An 18,618-nucleotide genomic window follows, 5' to 3' on the forward strand; every position below is an offset into this window, starting at 1 on the left:
AAAATGTCCCCTGTCCTGTTGATATAATTTTGAGTAGTTTATGAGACAAAAGACATCAAACAATTTTTGCTTGCCACCCTACAAGCCTGTTAATAGTTGGCTCAAAGTCTGATCTGATAATGCAAATACTATGATGATTACTGTGTGACCAAACAACAATGTAGGACTAAATCTGTCAAGCATCTGTTATGGATGTTTGACCTGATCAACCAACCTGGACAGCTGACACATTTGGGACTAATCTGGGGTAGTTTTGGCACTTATAGCTCAGTTAGGGGACTGGTGGACCAAATGCTAGTGTTATATGGGCCAGAGGTCATGAGCTGGGCCGAATTTGGGTTACGGTATGAGTTCTATACCCTAAATGTGGCCAAAGATTAGATAAATTGTCCTTGACATGGGTTACAGCAAGGGTAGTGAGGGTCAGGTGTGGTCCAAAGAACATACAGGTTTGGCCATGTCTGGTATTTGTGGCTGGATTTTATCCTAAATCATTGACGTAATCAAGGCCAAATGTGGGCCAAAGAAAACTGCAGATGTAGTTTGAGCCAAACAGTCCTTGCTATCTGGGAAAAGAAATAGGTTACAAAACAGATATTCAGTTTCATGTGCCTGTCTGCAGGCTGTTCATAAAAGAATTCATAAAAGAAGAGTCCATTGACAGAATTTGAGCCAAACTGTCCGCAGTGAAGCAGGAGCGAAATGACTACCCGCAGAAACCATCCTGTGTGTCCGTGAGAGAGAAAAAAGAGCCAAAGGAAGAGGGAGAACGAGTGGTATCAGGTTTTTGCAGAGCTCAACACTATCGGATCGGTGTGTGTGTGTGTTTTCCATCCCGTTCACATTGCCGCACCCTGTCTTCTGTGCGTAAAACCTCCCACGTACATCATCACACACCACGTTTCATCCAGCAGCGGGAGGAGGGCTCGGAGGAGAACGGTTCACCTCACGGACAGGTTGGTCTCAGAGATGGGAGAGGAGCGGCGGCTGTTCTGTTTATGACACGGAAACTCCGGGCGCGAAGGATGGCTCTCACCAGCCGGGAAATGTTGTGCTTGATCGGAACCGCCTGCCTCTGGCTGCCGCTGCTGGCGGAGGTACGTACGGTATCCTGTGTGATGATGAGGATAATAAGGTTGATTATTTTTTTCAGTACGGCCTGCTTGATTTTTTTTTCAATAAGCTTTTCTTTTTCCTTGAATCCTGTCCTGTGACAGTCACGCTTTAATGACCTGCCCCGAATTTGACAAACCTTACCCTAATTGGGCCAATAATTAAACTGATAATCACATTGATAAGACCTACAGCTGCAAGAATTAAGGGCTATGAGTAACCTAGATTTAAGAAATGGCCGGTGGATGTTTTTAAGCTTTAAAATGAATCCGACGCTGTTTCATCCAGGGTGCATTTCCAACAAAGCAGGTGCAGGTTGGGGCGTCAACGAGCATCAGATCCGCATTTGAACCTATCAATGGTGGCATGTTCTCAGCATTTTCCAATTAAGTGGACTCTATATTGATTCACACGCACGCTGAAGAGCACACATGCTCGGCCCCAGGCGCAATCCCGCCAACCACCTCCTCCTTTCCTCCTCACCCATCAGCGGGGTATCATGAACAGAAGCCGTCGGTGGCTCCTCTGCCCCTGAGGTGTTGTGGGGACGAACCCTGCACGCGCGGTTGAAGCTTGTCACAGCAATTTGGTCAAACTTGGAAATGTTGAAACAGAAAGCCAAGGTAGCAGGTGGTGTTGTCAGGTGTAGGTCAGAGCATGCTGAGTGCCCGTTGGAAGCACGTGAAGTAATTTTAAGGGGAAACTGTGTCATGTCTGATCTGTGAGCCGAAACAGCCGGCGATTGATAAAATAATGAGTAGTACATTCTCTCATTTCTATTTCATCCTCTCTCTTTTAAAGCTACTGCATTGAGAGGGTTTGGTGTTAATGTGCCGTATATGAGCTATGTGGAGTCTGTGTTGAAGCTATTAGAATCGGCAGGATTTAATTAGCCCCATAACTCTGGAAGCAGCCGTGCGTGTAGGACAAATAACACACCGCTGATGAGTTCTCCACCTGAATATGAGCCTTTTCATCAGGTATTTCCTGATGGTGGTGCTCTTTCTTTTGTAGTTGACATCAAAATAAAACATCAAAGTTGTTCACAGGTAAACAAGAAGGAACCCAGCTGTTAACATTTCAACATCAGTTCTCTGACTCTACTTCACTCTGAGTCATTCTTAATATCTGGACACCCAAAGGCTTTAGATAGCTTTCCATTTCATGTTGCTGCTCGCAGAGAATAAGACGAAAAGGTATTATTTTTTAAATTGCATGGCAGAAAAAGCATAGTTCATAAATTGTCTACATGCAGTCAACAGTAGATGTAAGATGTTTTGCATTGAATTTTTATACAATTTTAAGATTATTTCAGGACTTTCCTTGAATGCAGATTAAAATGTTTTCAACAGTTACTGCAGGATAATAAAGCTGCAGCACCTATTTAACACTGTACTTTCCTTATATTTCTGTTTGACCTCCATTAATTTGGTTTTGACATGCAAATTACCACATTTTATTAGCTGTGACATGCTGATTTTAATAGGAATTATTTGGCCAAAAATGTATGTAAATCTTATGTAAAAGCTGTGGTACTGGCTATAAAAATTAAGCGTCAGCTCTGATATCTTTAAGAGCAAATTCGGCCTACAAATCTCTATTTGTCTTCCGCTGTTCTCAAACAGCTCATAAACAGCTCCAATCAGCAAGAAGACTTGATCAGGAACAATCTTTATCAATGAATTTCCAAACCGAACTGTGTGAGTGTTGAATAGGAGGCTTTTAGCACTGAAGATTCACACTTATGACTAAGCGCTTTACTGTCAGCTAGATCATAATCTGATATCTGATTCATAAATATTAGTCTGCAGAGCTACTAAGTGTATTAGAAACGGTTTGCATTGTTGTCACAGCTGAACTGAAAGGGACAGCTTGGTTTAGAGAAACCCTGAATGTACTGAACACAGAATCAGTGTTAAAGCCGTATTACACACGCTGATGAAATCTGTATCACAGAGTGAAACTTTTAAGCTCTGATATGCAGTTGGAAACTGTTCATTTCTGTGACTAGGGGCCAGCTGTTTTACAGTCTGGGGCTCAAAATGGAGGGAAATTGTCAGTAAAGTTTGATCATCATAGCTGTCGAATTTAATCACAAAATACCACAAGCTGATTGGTTCCAGTGCTTGTTTTTTCATCTCCTTCATCTCCTTCTCCTTTTCGATTTTGTTCCGTTGGTCCGACAAAAGAAGCTGTTTGATAAAGTCAGATTGGGCTTTAGGACATCATGGTTAAGGAGTTATGGTGTAAAAAACATGTTTAAAAAAGTGGTTGCAGACCAACTAGCATATTTACTTTAAAGCTGTTCTAACGCACTGATACAAACGAGCTGGTTTGCAGATAGGACTGATAATAAACTGGCACATCAGACCAACAAAAACAACCAGAAAAAGCCCCCTTAGAAACAAGCTACCAATATAAACAGAAGAATTCAGTCTATTATAACAATAAATGTGCTTTCATCACCAATTTCAGAAGACTAGATAGAATCCTAACCAGTCTTGGAGTAAGACAAAACACTTTGTTGCTTTTTAATCAACCAATCAACCGACTCATTAGAGGCAGTCTCTGCCACTGCATTTACCCAGTGTTCTAAGTCTGAAGATGTGGCCAAATCTTTCAGTTCTGACAGCTGTTATCGACCCAACTGTAATAACAGAAAATTAGTATTTGGCATCTGCTCCTAAAAAGCACAGAACTGGAGTCAAAGGAATTACTGAACCACAGCAGTGACTCAGGACCTCCACAATCTAAAGACAGAATAGATTTATAATGTAGATAAATTTATAATAGATGTAGCATAAAGTGCATTAAAAAAGTTTTTAAAAGCTGTATCTGAAAGCATCACTTCCCTGAGCTGAAATGGACCAGCTTATTTGTTTCTGCCTCCCTGTCTGTCTGCATCCTTCTCTGTGGTGTGTATGTGTGCTTGACTTTATATGCTTATAAGGTCCAAAAAAAATTGAAAAGCTCTTGGTTCTTATGTTTTGTTGGGACCAACTGTTAAAGAGATTTTTTTAGGGTCAAAAATAGATAGAGTTAGGGTTAGACATTCAGCTGTGATGGTTAAAGTTAGATTAAGGGGTTGGGAATCCTCACAAGGATATCAAAGTAAGTTGATGTGTGTGTGTGTGTGTGTGTGTTTGCATAGCTATGCAGGGGACGCAGCTGTGAGGGTGTCCTAACAGATTACTGTCGAAATGGAGCCGTGTGATTGACATGAATGGACATATCAGCACCGATGTTCACTAGCACAGGTCACCTGTTCCTGCTCTAACATCATTAGGCTGAGTGCTTTCCCCTGGGAGATGTTTGCTTGTTGGTTTCTTACTACATTTGTGCATTTTTCTGTGTGTGTGTGTGTGTGCAGTAGTTTCTGGACAGTGACAGTAACAAAAATAAGAGAACAGAAGTCACCTGTGTGAAGGTGAAATGTGTTGTATTTCAATGCCCTCACTGCTGTTTTTCCACAGAGATGTGTGTGTATTTGTGTGTGTCCTCTCCTCAACATGGAACATCTGATACTGTCTATGACTGTACGTATAGACCGTCCACTTCACTTGCGATATACAGGGAATAAACTCGTCCACAAGTGCATATAATCTTCAATACAAAGTAGGAACCTCTTACTGCAATAGAAAGCACCTAATTTTTCTTCCTTGCATGTGAATTTAGATAAAACTCAAATGTATGCAAAGCTTTTCTTGAAGAATGAGTCAACCCCCTCTTTTTAAAGAAGAATTATATTTGTGAGAATGATTTTAGTATAAATGTGAATGTTTTGTGTAAAAATAAAGGCAGCAACCCTTCGAGGAGCTCAGAGCAGAACAGAGACATGACAGCATAGATCATGTGAACAAAGACCTCAAGCTGCCAACATAAGGAGCCAAGGCTGACACTGTGCCAGTGCGTCATGTCCTTGATGGGAAGATAGAAGTGCCACAAAAACATAATACATCTGTAAAAGAGTAAGAAAATGAATTAAGAAAATATACACAGAAATAAAGGAATAAATCTAGCAATATGAAAACATTTAGATAAATAAATGAATACACCCAGGACATATAAAGACAAGTAGATATACTAAGTGCATCAAAATATGATGCCAAACGGTTCTGACTAAGAGTTAATATGGGTTGATATGTGTCGTCGAGATGATGCAGTATGATGCAGTGTTGGATGTGTGGGGGTTAAAACACTGTGTAGTGACATTATTTCCATTAAATTAGTTTCTAAAAACACTTGCTGGGTGGAGCTGTCTGTTCACACATGTAGCATACAACAGGAGATTGTATGTGTCAGATCTGTTGTCACTATTGGAAATGTTCTGCCCGAGTTATGTGGGGGGAGTGTCACTTAAACTTGCTCCAAAGGAAATCTCGCTAAAGCCCTTTTGACACAGCGGTCGCGCTATATCATCATGTAGTAGAGAGGTGTGTTTGGCCACGCTGGCTGTCCCTTATGCTCGTGTTGAGTCTACTATTGAATCTCATGAACTTCAACCCCCCGATTCCACATCTACACCTTACAAACAGGACTGTGATGCACAGCGAAACAGCATCACACTCACCTTGAATGTTCTGTGTGAAAGAGACTTATGTAAAGAGTCCTGAGGTGACCTTTTGTTGCACATTAAAGCTAGATACATTCAACTGAACTGATTCAAGTAGCATGCCGCAGTCATGCTGTGTGTTTTAATTTAGTCAAGGACAAGAACCAAACCGACCAACTCTCTTGCTGTTCTTTGATTATATCTGACGAGTATCCTGATGATAGACATATTCCCTATGAAAATTCCCTTCTTTACCATCCTCCAGTCTGAAGCCAGCAGCATGATAGAAACTTCATCAGCACGCCCACTCTCTTGCTGTGAAGATAATTACCTGCTCTGTTTTATACATTAACTCAACCTGAGAACCAGGCCGGCAGGGTAAAGCCTCTTTAATATCCGCTTCCAGTAAATCTTACATTTGCTTTCTCACTAAAAACTCTTTCAGGGAAGACGTTAGAAAATTTCAGGATTTTTGAGCACGTGTGAAACTAACTACATGGCTGTTGTATGACACCCGCATTTCTTTGTTTTTTATGGATTGCTGTTGGGCTTAAAGATATCGATACTGAAGATTTGCTACTGTTCACAAATAAGCGAAATCATAATTATCATGAGTTCAATATGATTCTGGTGTTCAAACTTTTCTCTTTGAGATTTATTTTAAAAGAACTGTTGTATATTTGTATTAGTTTGGGAAGGATCTGACAAACGATGAATCCTCTCATACTGGTTATTTCACCATGTCTGGGAAGTAGTTGTTTAGGCTTGAGTCAAAGTCCAGCCCAGTTTCATAACTACAAATACGTAGAAATGTAAGAATAAAGGAGCAGAAACCATGCATTTATTCATATGGAAGCCTAATGGGCTTTTTATGATATAACACTAACCAACTGTAACTGCCAGTGAAGTGGAAAAGGTAAAAGCTGTTGGACAACATGGGGTTGGATGGGATGACCTAATGGTCGTCCCTTCCTACCTCCAGATAAGGGTTAAAATTGTGAAATATAGAATTTGTGATCATGTAAGATGTTGTCACGTAACAATTTTATTGCCCAGAAAATATAGAAATTGTATAATTTCGTACTTTTTATTGAGAAACTGCTACATTTTTAACTGTCGTAAACAGACGTATGACTGGAAGCTCTGTGTGTAACGCTCCTCTGCTTGTTGTGGTGCTACTTCACAGGAAGCTGTTAGGGGCCGTATTTAAGGGTATGAATAATAACCTGTGTGGTTGTAACAATTGGGGAACTTATTAGAAGTTTCTGAATCAACATGCAACATCTCATTTGTTCGCATCTGTGACAAATGCAAGTTTATCGATGCACAAACCAGGTTTTGATAAAAGAATGAATAAATGATCATGGTTAGATAAACGCACCGGAACCTGAGATGTTGTGACAGATTTCTAAGCAGTTTCCTTTACGCTTTACACTCATCATAACAGAAAATTGTCAGACCTACTGCTGTCCACACCTTGTTTTGTGCTGACATGCTGACACAAGCAACAGAAAGCATATATTTTGTCCAAATAAAACTGTCAAATATAGGTAAAGTTGATGAAATTAGATTCCAGTCCTCTATCTAACTTTCTACATGTTTTCTCTTCCGTCTGCAGGTGGTGGCTCAGGACAGCTACTTAAACGAGGTGCAGAACTCAGGTAGGTGGGAGGTGATACTTTCATTTACTCTTCCTCCACCCATCCATCCTCTCCTCTTTTGCCATTTCTCCCCTCCGCTCGTCTTTTTCCTTCTCCAGTTTAGCCCACATTCTGGCTCAAACACTCACACAAATCCTGTCGCCCACCACCTCTTCTGTGCTACATCCCCTGGCTCCCACACTTAGTGCTCCTGCACCTCTCCTCGCCGGCACCCCTCCGCTTCTCATTGTCCCTTTTTCTTTTCTTTCTGTACATCCCTGAGAGGCCATGATGATGATGACGATGATGGGGGTTGGGTGAGGAACTCTTCTAGCTCAGGCTCCCTTCCAGCGCTGTAATATCGGCGCTTTTAAACGCACACACACGTTGACAAATGGGTTGAATTTAGGTGCAATGCAGTTAGAAACACGCCATCCATCAGCGACACCACCTCAAGGCTCTTTAGCAAAGATCAGCAACTGAATGCATTAGATTTTGCACATAGTATCTTTCTTTGTTGAACAAAATTTAATCAAAATCTGGTTAAACCATGTAAAAGCAATTTCTTTCCGATTCCATATTTCTTATGTTTGGTGTTTTGTAAAGAAGATGCAGTTGCCACGCAGCTACCCCCCATACAGCAAGCCTGCGAGTGTAAACCGTGTCAAATACTCATTGTGGCTGGGAAATGGATTATAGGAGCAGGGAGACTGAGCGTTCCCATGGCGATGGGCAGGGTATGGTTGTCGTGGTGATGAGGAGGGTGTGAGCGCTGCGGGTGTTGAGATGAATTACAGCGCCTGACTGAGACAAACAGGACGAGGGATGGAGTGTAATTTACAAGTAGTGGGAAAAATGAGGAGGACTTTAAAGATGAGGCAGGCAGAGTGATGATGAAACGGAAAGACAAATGGATTACATAATGCTTTCTTACTTTATTCAAATTTCATCAAGATAAACATAAAAGTTTTATTACCATTACTGAGCAATACCTCTGAAGCTTTCTACAACACAATGACACAAAATAAATATGTTACATGATTTAGATTACATAAATATATTGAATATATGTACAGGAATGATTTGTTTTAGTACATCACATCTTGTGACCAATGTCTAAATGCTTAAATTGTTGGAGAACAAAAACAAACATCGTCACTCAAAATCACATTTTTCAAACAGCTTCCATCCGACATATAAGTGAGTCCGATCAGTCTAAATTCCCATTTGGTGTAAAATGATTCGTTTTCTTCTCTTTCACAGTAAGAAACTTAAACATGTTGCAAACATCGATGGCTTTCTTCTGTGCCACCGTGACTTCTCTGGAGCTCAAGAAACAGGAACGTTCTTGTGGACTGAGAGTGCAACAAATCAGTGTTTGTTCTTTGCCATCAGTCACTTAGATAATGTCGCTGAATCCACCAAAAACCCTGAAACGGCGTCAGAGCTGCTGTGTGAAGCACGAAGCTGAAACATTTAATCGGTGGAGAACATACACTAATTAATAGGAAAAGATGTAATGATTGACTGATCATTTCATAACCCTTTCAATCAGAAATGGCAGCATTTAATGGATCCACTCTCTCTGATGTGAGTGTTTGCATAATGCTTCTTCTTAATGGATGCGATCATAGATACTACCTCGTTTAAATAAAAAGTCACACATTCTTCTCATGATTGCTTTCTTATTACAGCAGCTTTCCACCTAACTGAGCTCAGCTGTTTAATATTTAAAGCTCATCTTTGTTAACTCACCCCGTACCACTCTCTTAAACAGTGAAATAATTAATGAAGGCAAAGATGTTTGCAAACATTTGTGTCACACTGCCGTCATCTCATCTTCGAGCTCTTGATAAAAACTCCGCTTGAATCTAAAGGCGTACGGTGAAGAACAGCAGCAGTGGCAGATGGTAAACGTTTGAAACTTGGCTTGACTTAACACCTTTGGGGAGTCCTCACCAAGTTCATGGGCTCAGAAATTTGACTTCTTCTGCTGCTTTGACTTCAGGAGGTCAGACAAAGGTCAGACTCTGTACTTCCACACATGATGGCGTCCTGGACTGTAAAGGCACATGCTGTCTGTGACAGAGCAAGTAGGATTAATCAAAGAGCTGATTACTTTCCTATAAAGGCACCGAAAAAATGAAGAAAAAGCATTATTTAGCTGTCAGGTAAACCACTGAAAATAAGTAAAGAAGAAGGCTCCAAAAGGAACAAAATAAAGGCAGAAAGAACTGATAGAATTACATACAGCAGTACTGTTGAGTGGTAAGTGCACAAAAGTGTCTTATGTCTATGGTATAAAGTACATAACGGGAAGAAACCAATCCCAGTCAGTGAGGAAGAGACACGTGATCAATACTAGAACAGCTACAGACAATTTTTTACTGGATTAAGAGCTTGTTAATAGAACTCTTTACTATTCTGTCAAGACAGAATAATTGTTGGGGCGATGGCCAATAGTAGTTTAAAAATGGAGCTAAGCTATGTGAGGCAGTAGTAATATGTGGTTTTCAATACTTTTCAATAAGTGTTTTTTCTTTTCTTTTGAGGTATGAAAGATGGTGAATTATCATAATATTTTTATTGCTCTGTAGGCTGCTCGATATATGGGTTAGCTTGTGTTTAAAGATTGTATATTTATTTGTTGTTTTGGCATCGTTTTCCTGTGATATTAAAGTGAAAAACAGAAATACAAAAAAAAAAATAGTTAAAAAAAATCACAGTGGTTTTGTCAAGAATAAACACGAACACGTCCACACGACCCCATGGAAAGCTGCCACATCTACAGGGTTTATGTTAAAGTCCATTTTCTGCTGCATATGCGTGTTTGACCGCCATTTGAACTGAAAGCAGTGTTTTATGTCCTCGCACCTGCGTGCTGCCGTGGAGTTCTGCCTCGAGGCCGCAGCCTGAAAGCAGCAAAATAAGAAGAAGCAAGGAAAATACGAGAAACAAACACATACAGTTCTACTGGACTTTGATAGATAACGAGGAAGAATTACTCTACACTGTATGCCTTAATAGAAAAAAAGTGAAGTCAATTTTTTCCATTTTTCAGTCTCTGAATCCTCTGATCACTCCGTGCGACAAACAGGAACAATTACCATTGGATCCAAGTTTGAACCGTACTCGTTATCGCAGGGGTTAAAGTATGGATAGAGCTCCTCAGTGAAGACGCACTCTTTAAAAGAGTAAATGGGTGTTCCAGTGACCACATCAACGAACGATATCTGACCTCTGTCACAGTCCACAAACACCCCCACCCTCTCTACTTTCCCCATGTGCACAGGCATGTCCGGAGAACTGAAGGTTTCAAACTTATCCTCCAGGAACCAGATGGCCCAAAGCCCACAATGAGAACTCCGAACAAGCGCCCCCCTCCTCTGCACCGACGCTGTAGCGAGGCCCAGGCACCACTCGGTCTTCTGACCCACGTTCACCTCAAAGTAAAACTTGCCCGACGATAAGCCCCCCTGTCCCAGAACTGCCAGATGTTCAGTGAACATGTTGGGTTTCATGGCCTGGTTTGCCCACAAACCCGCACCCATGTTGTACCTCACTTGTTTCCTATCGTCAGATAAACTGAGCAGGGGGTGAGCGGTGTCAGGATCGAGCACGACGTTCACTTCGTACTGCTGCATGTATCTGAGCACCGCATCATTGGAGGCGTCGTCGCTGTTGGAGAATTTATGTATCTCCGTGTTAATTTTATTCAGCAGCGCTCGCAGCTGGGAAAATGAGTTTCGCAAAGATTTGCACATGTGCTGTATCTCCAGGTGTCTGTTAAAGCTGATTGTGGACAGGTCCGTGGTGTGGGGCAGGAGGGATAGGTGTGGGTAGCTCTGGAGGAAACTCAGCTGGTCTTTAGTCTGCTTTAGCTCACTTAGCTTTGTGGCTGCCACCTGCAGCTCAGAGATCTCTTGTTCCATATCTCTAATGAAACCCTCTGCTTGTTCCTCGGCTGTTTTTTGCTTCTTTTCAACCACCCCGATGAGCTCCACCTGGCTCTTCTTGATCTCGTACTCCAGCTCTGTTAAGTCCTGAACGCTGCTCGTTATCATCCCTTGCGTGTCTGCCTTGCTCTGTGTCACTGAGTCCCTCGTGTTTTGCACCTTCCGGAACCTGTCTTGGATCATTTGCTGCACTTTGTCCTCAGCTTTCGCCAGCAGATCCCTCATCTTGTCGTACGCCTGCGGCACAGGAACCACGTCGTGATTCACGCGGTGCGACATGGCGCAGACGTTGCACAGCACAGCCTTGTCCTTTATGCAAAACAGCATCAGGAGCCTGTTATGCTTCTTGCACATCCTACTCTCCAAGCTCGCCACTGGTTCAACCAGCGTGTGTCTCTTCAGTCCAGAAGCTCGACAATGAGGCTCCAGATGAACGTCACAGTATGAACTCAGGCACTCCAGACAGGATTTGACAGCCTCTCTTTGAGCGTCAGTGCAGATGTCACACAGAACCACAGAGCTGACCTGCTGTGGAGATGTGCTCTGGATGGGAGTGTCTGTCATATTAAGCGACATGAACTGTGACGCCAGCTCCGAAATGAAAGTGTTGACCTTCAGATCGGGCCGTCTTTGAAAGGGCTCCTTACAGACGGGACACTGGCTGACTGGTGTGTCGTCCCAGTAGGATGTGATGCAGGACATGCAGAAGTTGTGTCCACATGGAGTGGAAACTGGTCGAGTGAACACATCCAGACAGATGGGACAGAGAAACTGCTCCTCGGTGAACAGGCTGCTGCTGGTGGCCATTTCTAAACAGCAAACAGAAAAAAAAGATCATATTAACAACTTAGAGGCCAGTTATTCTGGCTTTCAGCGGCACCTCTCACTAAATGTTTGTGTTCAAAGATATGATTTACAGACAAGGTTTCTATTAACATTTTAACAAGCATAAAAGAAGTTTGAATGTGTTGCAAGGCATATCTGGAGGACAATCGGTCTTCAACAGAATGACTGAATCTGCAGAGCACCACCTACAGCCTCAGAAACAGCCCCATGTTCCAGGTGAAATAAAGGAGGAAACAATCCTGGTGACTTGTTGGGGGGGACGTTTTGCAGGTGCCATGAAGAGGTGATAAAGGAGCGAGCAAAAGCTAAAAGGACAAGACACAAAAAGCAAGACCGAGAGGAGCTAGGAGCGAGCTCAGAGCCACCGAGTGGCCAAAGGAGTGTGAAGCTACCTGACCAGCAAGTGTTGCATCTGTAACGTCATAGAAAACAATAGAAAGGGAATAAGTTACACTTTCTGCTTCTTTCACTGGCATTTAGCATCACTTTTCTCTCTGGTGTCATTCAATGACAGAGGAAAAAGATTTTGGGTCATACCACAAGACATTTTAAAGCCATTGGAGTTTAAGTAGTAATAACTATTTGAGTTTAAAAAGAAAAAAAAATTCAATTCAGGCCTGAGAGTTAGCAGGGATCAAACTCTAACCCAACCTACTTCTTATCACCCCCAGCAGCCAAGTGCAAGAGAAGAAGGAAAGTAGAAGAAGAGTCGGGGTTTAACGCCATCTGTCAGGCCCCTTCAGCCCCCTCATTTGGCTCTTTTGTCCTACTCAACAGTGGTTGATGTAAATTTTATCACGAGCATTAACGTCATCCCATTGCAACAGGTGTGGAAACTGAAAAAGGGAAATGTGGCAATGGTACTTTTGAGGCCTTATTGTGACATTGTAGGTATTTCAGGACCTGCCATGAGATCATGTAGCCCTCAACCATAAACTTCATCCTGGTATCTCGGCTCACTTCAGAGCCTACGATTGCCCCCCCCCCCCCCCCCCCCCCGGTCTCTCCATGCTGCTGGATTTGCTGATAACAGTGTGTTAGATAGACTTCAGAAACCAATTCAGTAATTAATTGTTAAATACCGTCGTGTTTGGATTGGTTAAAAATCACATACTAGTCACACAGTTCATCTCCAACTCTGAGCCTAAAGCCACCTTCTAAATGAGTCTGAAAAAATGCTGAGAAAAGAGGGTGAGTAGCAGAGACAGAGAAGTGCGAGACAGAGTTTGCTCAGTGCTGAAGACAGTCACACGACTTCCCTGACACAAAGGGGGCTTTTGAGAAGGAGGGGTTTTCCCAGAATCTCCCTGAAGGAGATACGGATGTGCTGGAGGACCATGGCCTTCCAGAGCTCCACCGATTTCGGCTTTTGGACGTCACTTTAACCAAAACCTTACATTTAAACCCTCATTTTGGATTTTGGTGGAAATGTTTATATAAAAACCAGAAGCGGCGCATTTCATCACTGCTCAGATAGTTTACGGCTGTTTAGGTGTTTAACTGTTAAACCAATTCCTTGATAGCGATTTCTATATTAATTACGCTTAAGTACATCTCAAAAAAGTATATCTCGTGTTAACATATAAACCACGGGTTTTTACCGCTAAAAAAAGGAAAGAAATGTATTAATACCTTGCTGATGCAGCTCTCCATCTTTTTAGGGGAAGAAGCTTGGTTTGGCTTTTTATTTTTCATAAACTTGGCAGCACATCCCGTGTCGAAGCCATTCTTTGTTTGACTTGGTCGTATATTTTGGGTTATTGCTGTGCCGTTAGGAAAAATCTCTCTTCATCTTCAGCTGCTCTGCAGATGGCCGAAGATCTTCTGCCAGATTTCACTGGTATTTGCAGCTTTTCAAGGCTTCCTCCGCCTCACTCGAGGCACCGGTTCAGCTTGACGCCGCCATAACCTCTTCTGTTCTTTTGGTGATTTGCTGTGCTGTTTTTTTTTTGTGTCAAATACATCTATTGTAATGATGGTAGTAAAAAAAAACTGATAGATTTTCCACTTGGAGGTCTGGTTTGGAGGCTCAATGTTGCACATCGGGTTAAAGAATGAAAGAAAAAGCTGAGTTTTGCTTAATTTTAGACATAAAGACTGTACAACTTGTCTACCAGGATGTGTAAGTTAGACCAGAAGAACAAAGAATACAGGAAATTGTCTTCTCACCAGTTTGAGGGGGTGTGTCTCATTCTTAGCAGCGTCACCCTGTACTCCATCTAATACCTCGGATGTTCTTTTCCAAAACTTTCCAAAACTGAGAAATGTTGTCGAAAAGATCCCGTTTGTGATCTTAAAGCTCTTTGTCAAACCCCAGAGGTTGTTACAAACTGCTTAAAAAAATGAATGTTGAGTGTAAACATCAAATTTATGCTCTTTAAGTACCACTAAGAAAAACCATTTGTATCGTTAGCAAGTTAAGAATAGACCAATAAGATCCACATGTTGATTGTCTCATCACTGCAACTCCAGAGTTGGGTATATAAAACATCACGAGAACGCAACTCTAAGCACATTTAACTACCAGTCAATACGAAACTGAATACGATTATGGTTAATTATTTGCCTTTTTAAGCCAATTCCTTAATTGGGAAAAGAATGAGCACAATATGTGCAGCTCTCCTCAGAAAGAGTAGGAACCAATGAGATTTTTAAAAAAAAGTTATGATATAATTTTAGAGTCAATCATTTGTAATTGTTTTCAGGTATAATGTAGCAGTTTGTAAGCAAAGAGTAAAAAGAAAAAGAAAAAAATTATTTTGTAAGTAATTAAGTAAGTAATTACTCCTATTTTAGGGTTTTATGCTTGATAGTGTTTGCTTTAATGTAATAAAAGCTACGTTTGTTTTTAGATTTTCCTTTTAATGAACTTAAAAGTCAGGCACAAGATTATTACGAAATCATTTTAAAAAGTGTGGATAACATTGAGAAAACGTATTCAAAATTTAAGTTGATGCACACTGAAGCTTCACAATGAAGCGCAACAAGACAAAATAACACATAAGTAGAAGAATACCTGTTGAACACCACAAAGCCAAAGGGCTGTCAGACCACGTGGCCGAGAATCCACCTTTATCACGCTTCTTTCACTAACAGCTGCTGCCTGAAAACACGCAAACCTGGCAACTCACACCCACCTCAATAGTTTACGTTTTCTCCGTTTTGGTCTTCATAAATATATACATATATAAAAAGAGGAGCTCAAATAAAGACACCCAAGTCCTATCTATGTTTAAACTACTGTTTTGTTTTTTTTACCTTTTCATCTACATTTGCTTAAAGGCTGAAGTTCAAAGTTCATTGTTGACCTCGAAAACAGCAACAGAAAAGTGACATAAACACGCGAACTCCGTTGTTTCAGCGGTACTTTCAGATGTAGCTGAGGATAACGTGTGATGGGCGTCAGCTCCCTGAGTGGACTGTGTGGTCAATTATTTTATAAAGCAGACATTATTATTTGTATCTGTGCAACTAGCAGCATTTCCTATCAGACAGTAGGATTAAATCGGAGCTTCAAACAACATTACAACTTCCGTTGTAAAGAGTTAAAGGGAGAGTCTGGCTCAGAAATAGCTACTTACGTGTGTTGGTGTGGGCCTGAAGAACAGAAAATGAGCACAAAAATGATTCATGAGCTTTCGCTGTTTCCCAAGAAGCCAGCCAGTTTACTTTCAGTTTCCTCCGTGTCTCTTAAAGGCACAGGCGCCCTTTTTGTGTGTGTGGTCAGTAGCTGTTTCATGCTTGGACTCCACCTTTGAAGGACAGCTTTTGGATTCAGTTTGAGCCACAATGCCTGAGTGTGCTCTGTATTATTTTTAGTTCGAGGATAGATTTATCTTTTATTGTGGTACATTTCTCTAGCCCTCATGCTTTTAAACTGGACCCAGCGTGTCTGTGGTTGTGTGTTTCCGTGTTGGTCACAGGGTTGGTCACACGGTGTGTGTTTGAGGAGATAATGTTGCTGGATGGTAGAACTGTGTGTGTGTGTGTGTGTGTGTGTGTGTCACAAAGATAAGGGAGTGTTGCTCTGTTGCAGGAACAACTCCATCATTAATCACCGTTTATCTGCTGGTTTACCTTGAAAGAGTGGGACAAGTTTCTTGAAAGAAAGAAAAAAAAAACACTGGGATTTTTAGACTTTCAAATCAGTTCACACAAAAAACAAGAAAGGATAAATAAAGAGGAAGCAATTAAAGGGAAAATACAGTATGCACATTTCTTTTTGTTTCCAGGACAATAGGAAGTATGTGTCATTTGGCATAGCTCAGCCTTTTCTCCCTGTTTCTCTTCCTTAAAAATGGCTTCTTGACAGGCGCCCTTCCATGGAGACCATTTCTGACGAGGCTTCAGTGAGCAGTAGATGGCTTTACTCTAAACCTCTCTGAGGTCCTTTTGCAGACTAGCTCAGCTAGCTCTTTGGGGATCACCTTGTTAGTGTTAAAGTGCTATTTTGTGTCTGTCAAAGTACATATTATGTGAGTTTGTGACAGGCTGCTAGCAACAAAGTGTATGGGTTCTTTGCAAAGTTATCTGTTGTATATAAATTCTATGCTTGATTAATTCATAGGTCAATGTTAAGTGGTTCACAGATAACATTTCTCTGAAAATCAGGGACAAAGACAGTACTGAAAATGAGTGAAAAGGCAGCCAATGTCTAAAGAAATCTGTTGCTCAAGACCACGTTAAAAGATTAGCAGAAAGTCTGGGTTCTTGGAAGCAAATTTTTAAGGAATGAAGGGCAGCTAATTTTGGCAAAATACTGTAGATGTCATGGGAGACCGTTGTTATGACTGCTGTGGTTTGTTTATTTCATTCTAAATGTAGTGTTCAGGTGCTGGGCTGAGATTGGTTGATACTCCAGCAGCTCATCCTGAAGTTGATTTAACTCCACTAAGACTTTGAGATCACTTACAACATTGAACATCTACAACTCGTGCTGTTAAATCTTATCAATGTCTCCGGGGCTGCTTTAGACCTGAGGAAGATGGATCATTTTTGTGTCGTGGTCTGGCCACCTGTAGACAGGGCGTAACACTGAATAAAACAATGAACAAATCCCTTTAGAGAAAGCTTTGAATACAGATGGACAAAGATCCAGTGGTACTCTGTCTGTTAAACTCACTTTTTTTTTTATAATACTTACATTACCTCTCTTCACTCAGACACTCTTAAGTGCACAGCCCAGCTTGCTTTGTCCGTTTCATTAAAGCTTATGTTGATTTTTAATAAGCTACACCACACAACCTGCTCTACATTTTTGGCCCAATTCCGCTGCACTTTGATGTCAGCAGTTTCACTCTCAGTCTGTCTAATCTTCACTCTCGTTTTCCTCCTTCTCAGAAAAGCTTACTCGAAGTATCTGGTCACCACCATGTAACACGAAGAGTGGTTTTATGTCATGCTTAGCGTGGATCAGTAGGGGTGAATGCATCCGGCAGGACCATGCTGCGGCACTGGACAGCATATGAGAATCATCCATGTCAGCCTTTATGTTCAGATGAAATACAGACACGGGTGTAATGTGATTTGAAGGCCTATTCCACTCCTTTTTCCTCTGTGCTCCTCACAAACTGTCCCTCTTATCCTTGCTGTCCTCTGTGACCCAAATCCTTCTCATTTCTTCCAAAACATCCTACTCTCTCATCTTCCTCTCTATCTATTTATTCACTCCCCCCTCCTCATCTTCCTCTGTGTGCAGTGCCTCTGTCCTGCTCTGAGGGATTCACAGAGTTGGGTTACTACAACGGCACGGTATCCCAGACAGACTCTGGCGCCCCCTGTCTGAAGTGGACTGAGTTCCCAGACTATGTCATGCAGTACCCGGGCCGCGGGCTGGGGGACCACAGCTACTGCAGGAACCCGGACCGTGAGTCCAACCCGTGGTGCTTCTTCAGACAAAACTCAGGAGCCATCGGCTGGGCCTACTGCGACTGCCACCAAGGTACATCTACGCATACGTGGTGACAGTACAGAAACGAACAATTATGAAAAACACAGATAAGAAACAAAAGGTGTCTTTCAGGTGCGGCCCGTTTGGTTGGCAGCTCGTCCTCTGGCAGCGGCAGGGTTGAGGTCTACCTGAATGGCCAGTGGGGGGCGGTGTGCAACTCTCACTGGACGGACAGGGATGCCGGTGTGATCTGCAGGCAGCTGGGTTTTGGGTAGGAGTGAAACAACAGCCCACACACCTCTGCAGTGACGTCTGACTGCTGTCAAGACTTCGGTCTTACTGATTTTCTTGTTTTGTTTTGTTTTTAGTGACATTGGCACCGCACTGCAGCACTCCCAGTTTGGCTCCGGCTCTGGCCTCTTCCACTACGAGCGTCTGGGTTGCCGCGGTGATGAAGAGACCCTGAGTAAGTGCCGGAGCAGGACGTTCGTCACCAGTGACTGTAGCCATGGAAACGAGGCAGCAGTGGTGTGTGCGCCACCAGAAGGTCAGTGTGACTTCCAAGGTGTCATGGCAACCACACCTGAATATTTCCATATGCAGAGATTCATCCTTAACTAT

At 42.1% G+C, this 18,618-nt stretch overlaps 2 protein-coding genes across 3 annotated transcripts in view; one reads left to right on the plus strand and one right to left on the minus strand.

Annotated features, from left to right (window-relative positions):
* Positions 1 to 741: 741 nt before the first annotated feature.
* The window catches only part of LOC140277964 (neurotrypsin), a 30,561-nt gene continuing 12,684 nt past the window's right edge, over positions 742 to 18,618 (plus strand). Inside the window, exons 1-5 of the mRNA XM_072372827.1 lie at positions 742 to 1,097; positions 7,284 to 7,326; positions 17,806 to 18,048; positions 18,130 to 18,268; positions 18,366 to 18,544. Of these exons, the coding sequence (XP_072228928.1) occupies positions 999 to 1,097; positions 7,284 to 7,326; positions 17,806 to 18,048; positions 18,130 to 18,268; positions 18,366 to 18,544 (703 nt within the window). The 5' untranslated portion in view covers positions 742 to 998. The remainder of the gene's footprint in view (positions 1,098 to 7,283; positions 7,327 to 17,805; positions 18,049 to 18,129; positions 18,269 to 18,365; positions 18,545 to 18,618) is intronic.
* On the minus strand, positions 8,217 to 15,783 carry LOC140277965 (E3 ubiquitin-protein ligase TRIM21-like). 2 transcript variants are annotated; one of them, XM_072372828.1, is made up of 2 exons: positions 15,689 to 15,783; positions 8,217 to 12,070 (listed from the first exon to the last, which is right to left on the minus strand). In XM_072372828.1, exon 2 carries the CDS (start codon positions 12,066 to 12,068, stop codon positions 10,383 to 10,385), a length of 1,686 nt encoding a protein of 561 aa, XP_072228929.1. In that variant the 5' UTR covers positions 12,069 to 12,070; positions 15,689 to 15,783; the 3' UTR covers positions 8,217 to 10,382. The 2 variants fall into 2 exon arrangements, with proteins under 2 accessions (XP_072228929.1, XP_072228930.1); XM_072372829.1 differs by lacking the exon at positions 15,689 to 15,783 and adding an exon at positions 13,740 to 14,029.

This window comes from Leuresthes tenuis, unplaced genomic scaffold (genome assembly GCF_036924035.1).
Source record: "Leuresthes tenuis unplaced genomic scaffold, fLeuTen1.0.hap1 SCAF_20, whole genome shotgun sequence".
NCBI lineage: Eukaryota > Metazoa > Chordata > Actinopteri > Atheriniformes > Atherinopsidae > Leuresthes > Leuresthes tenuis.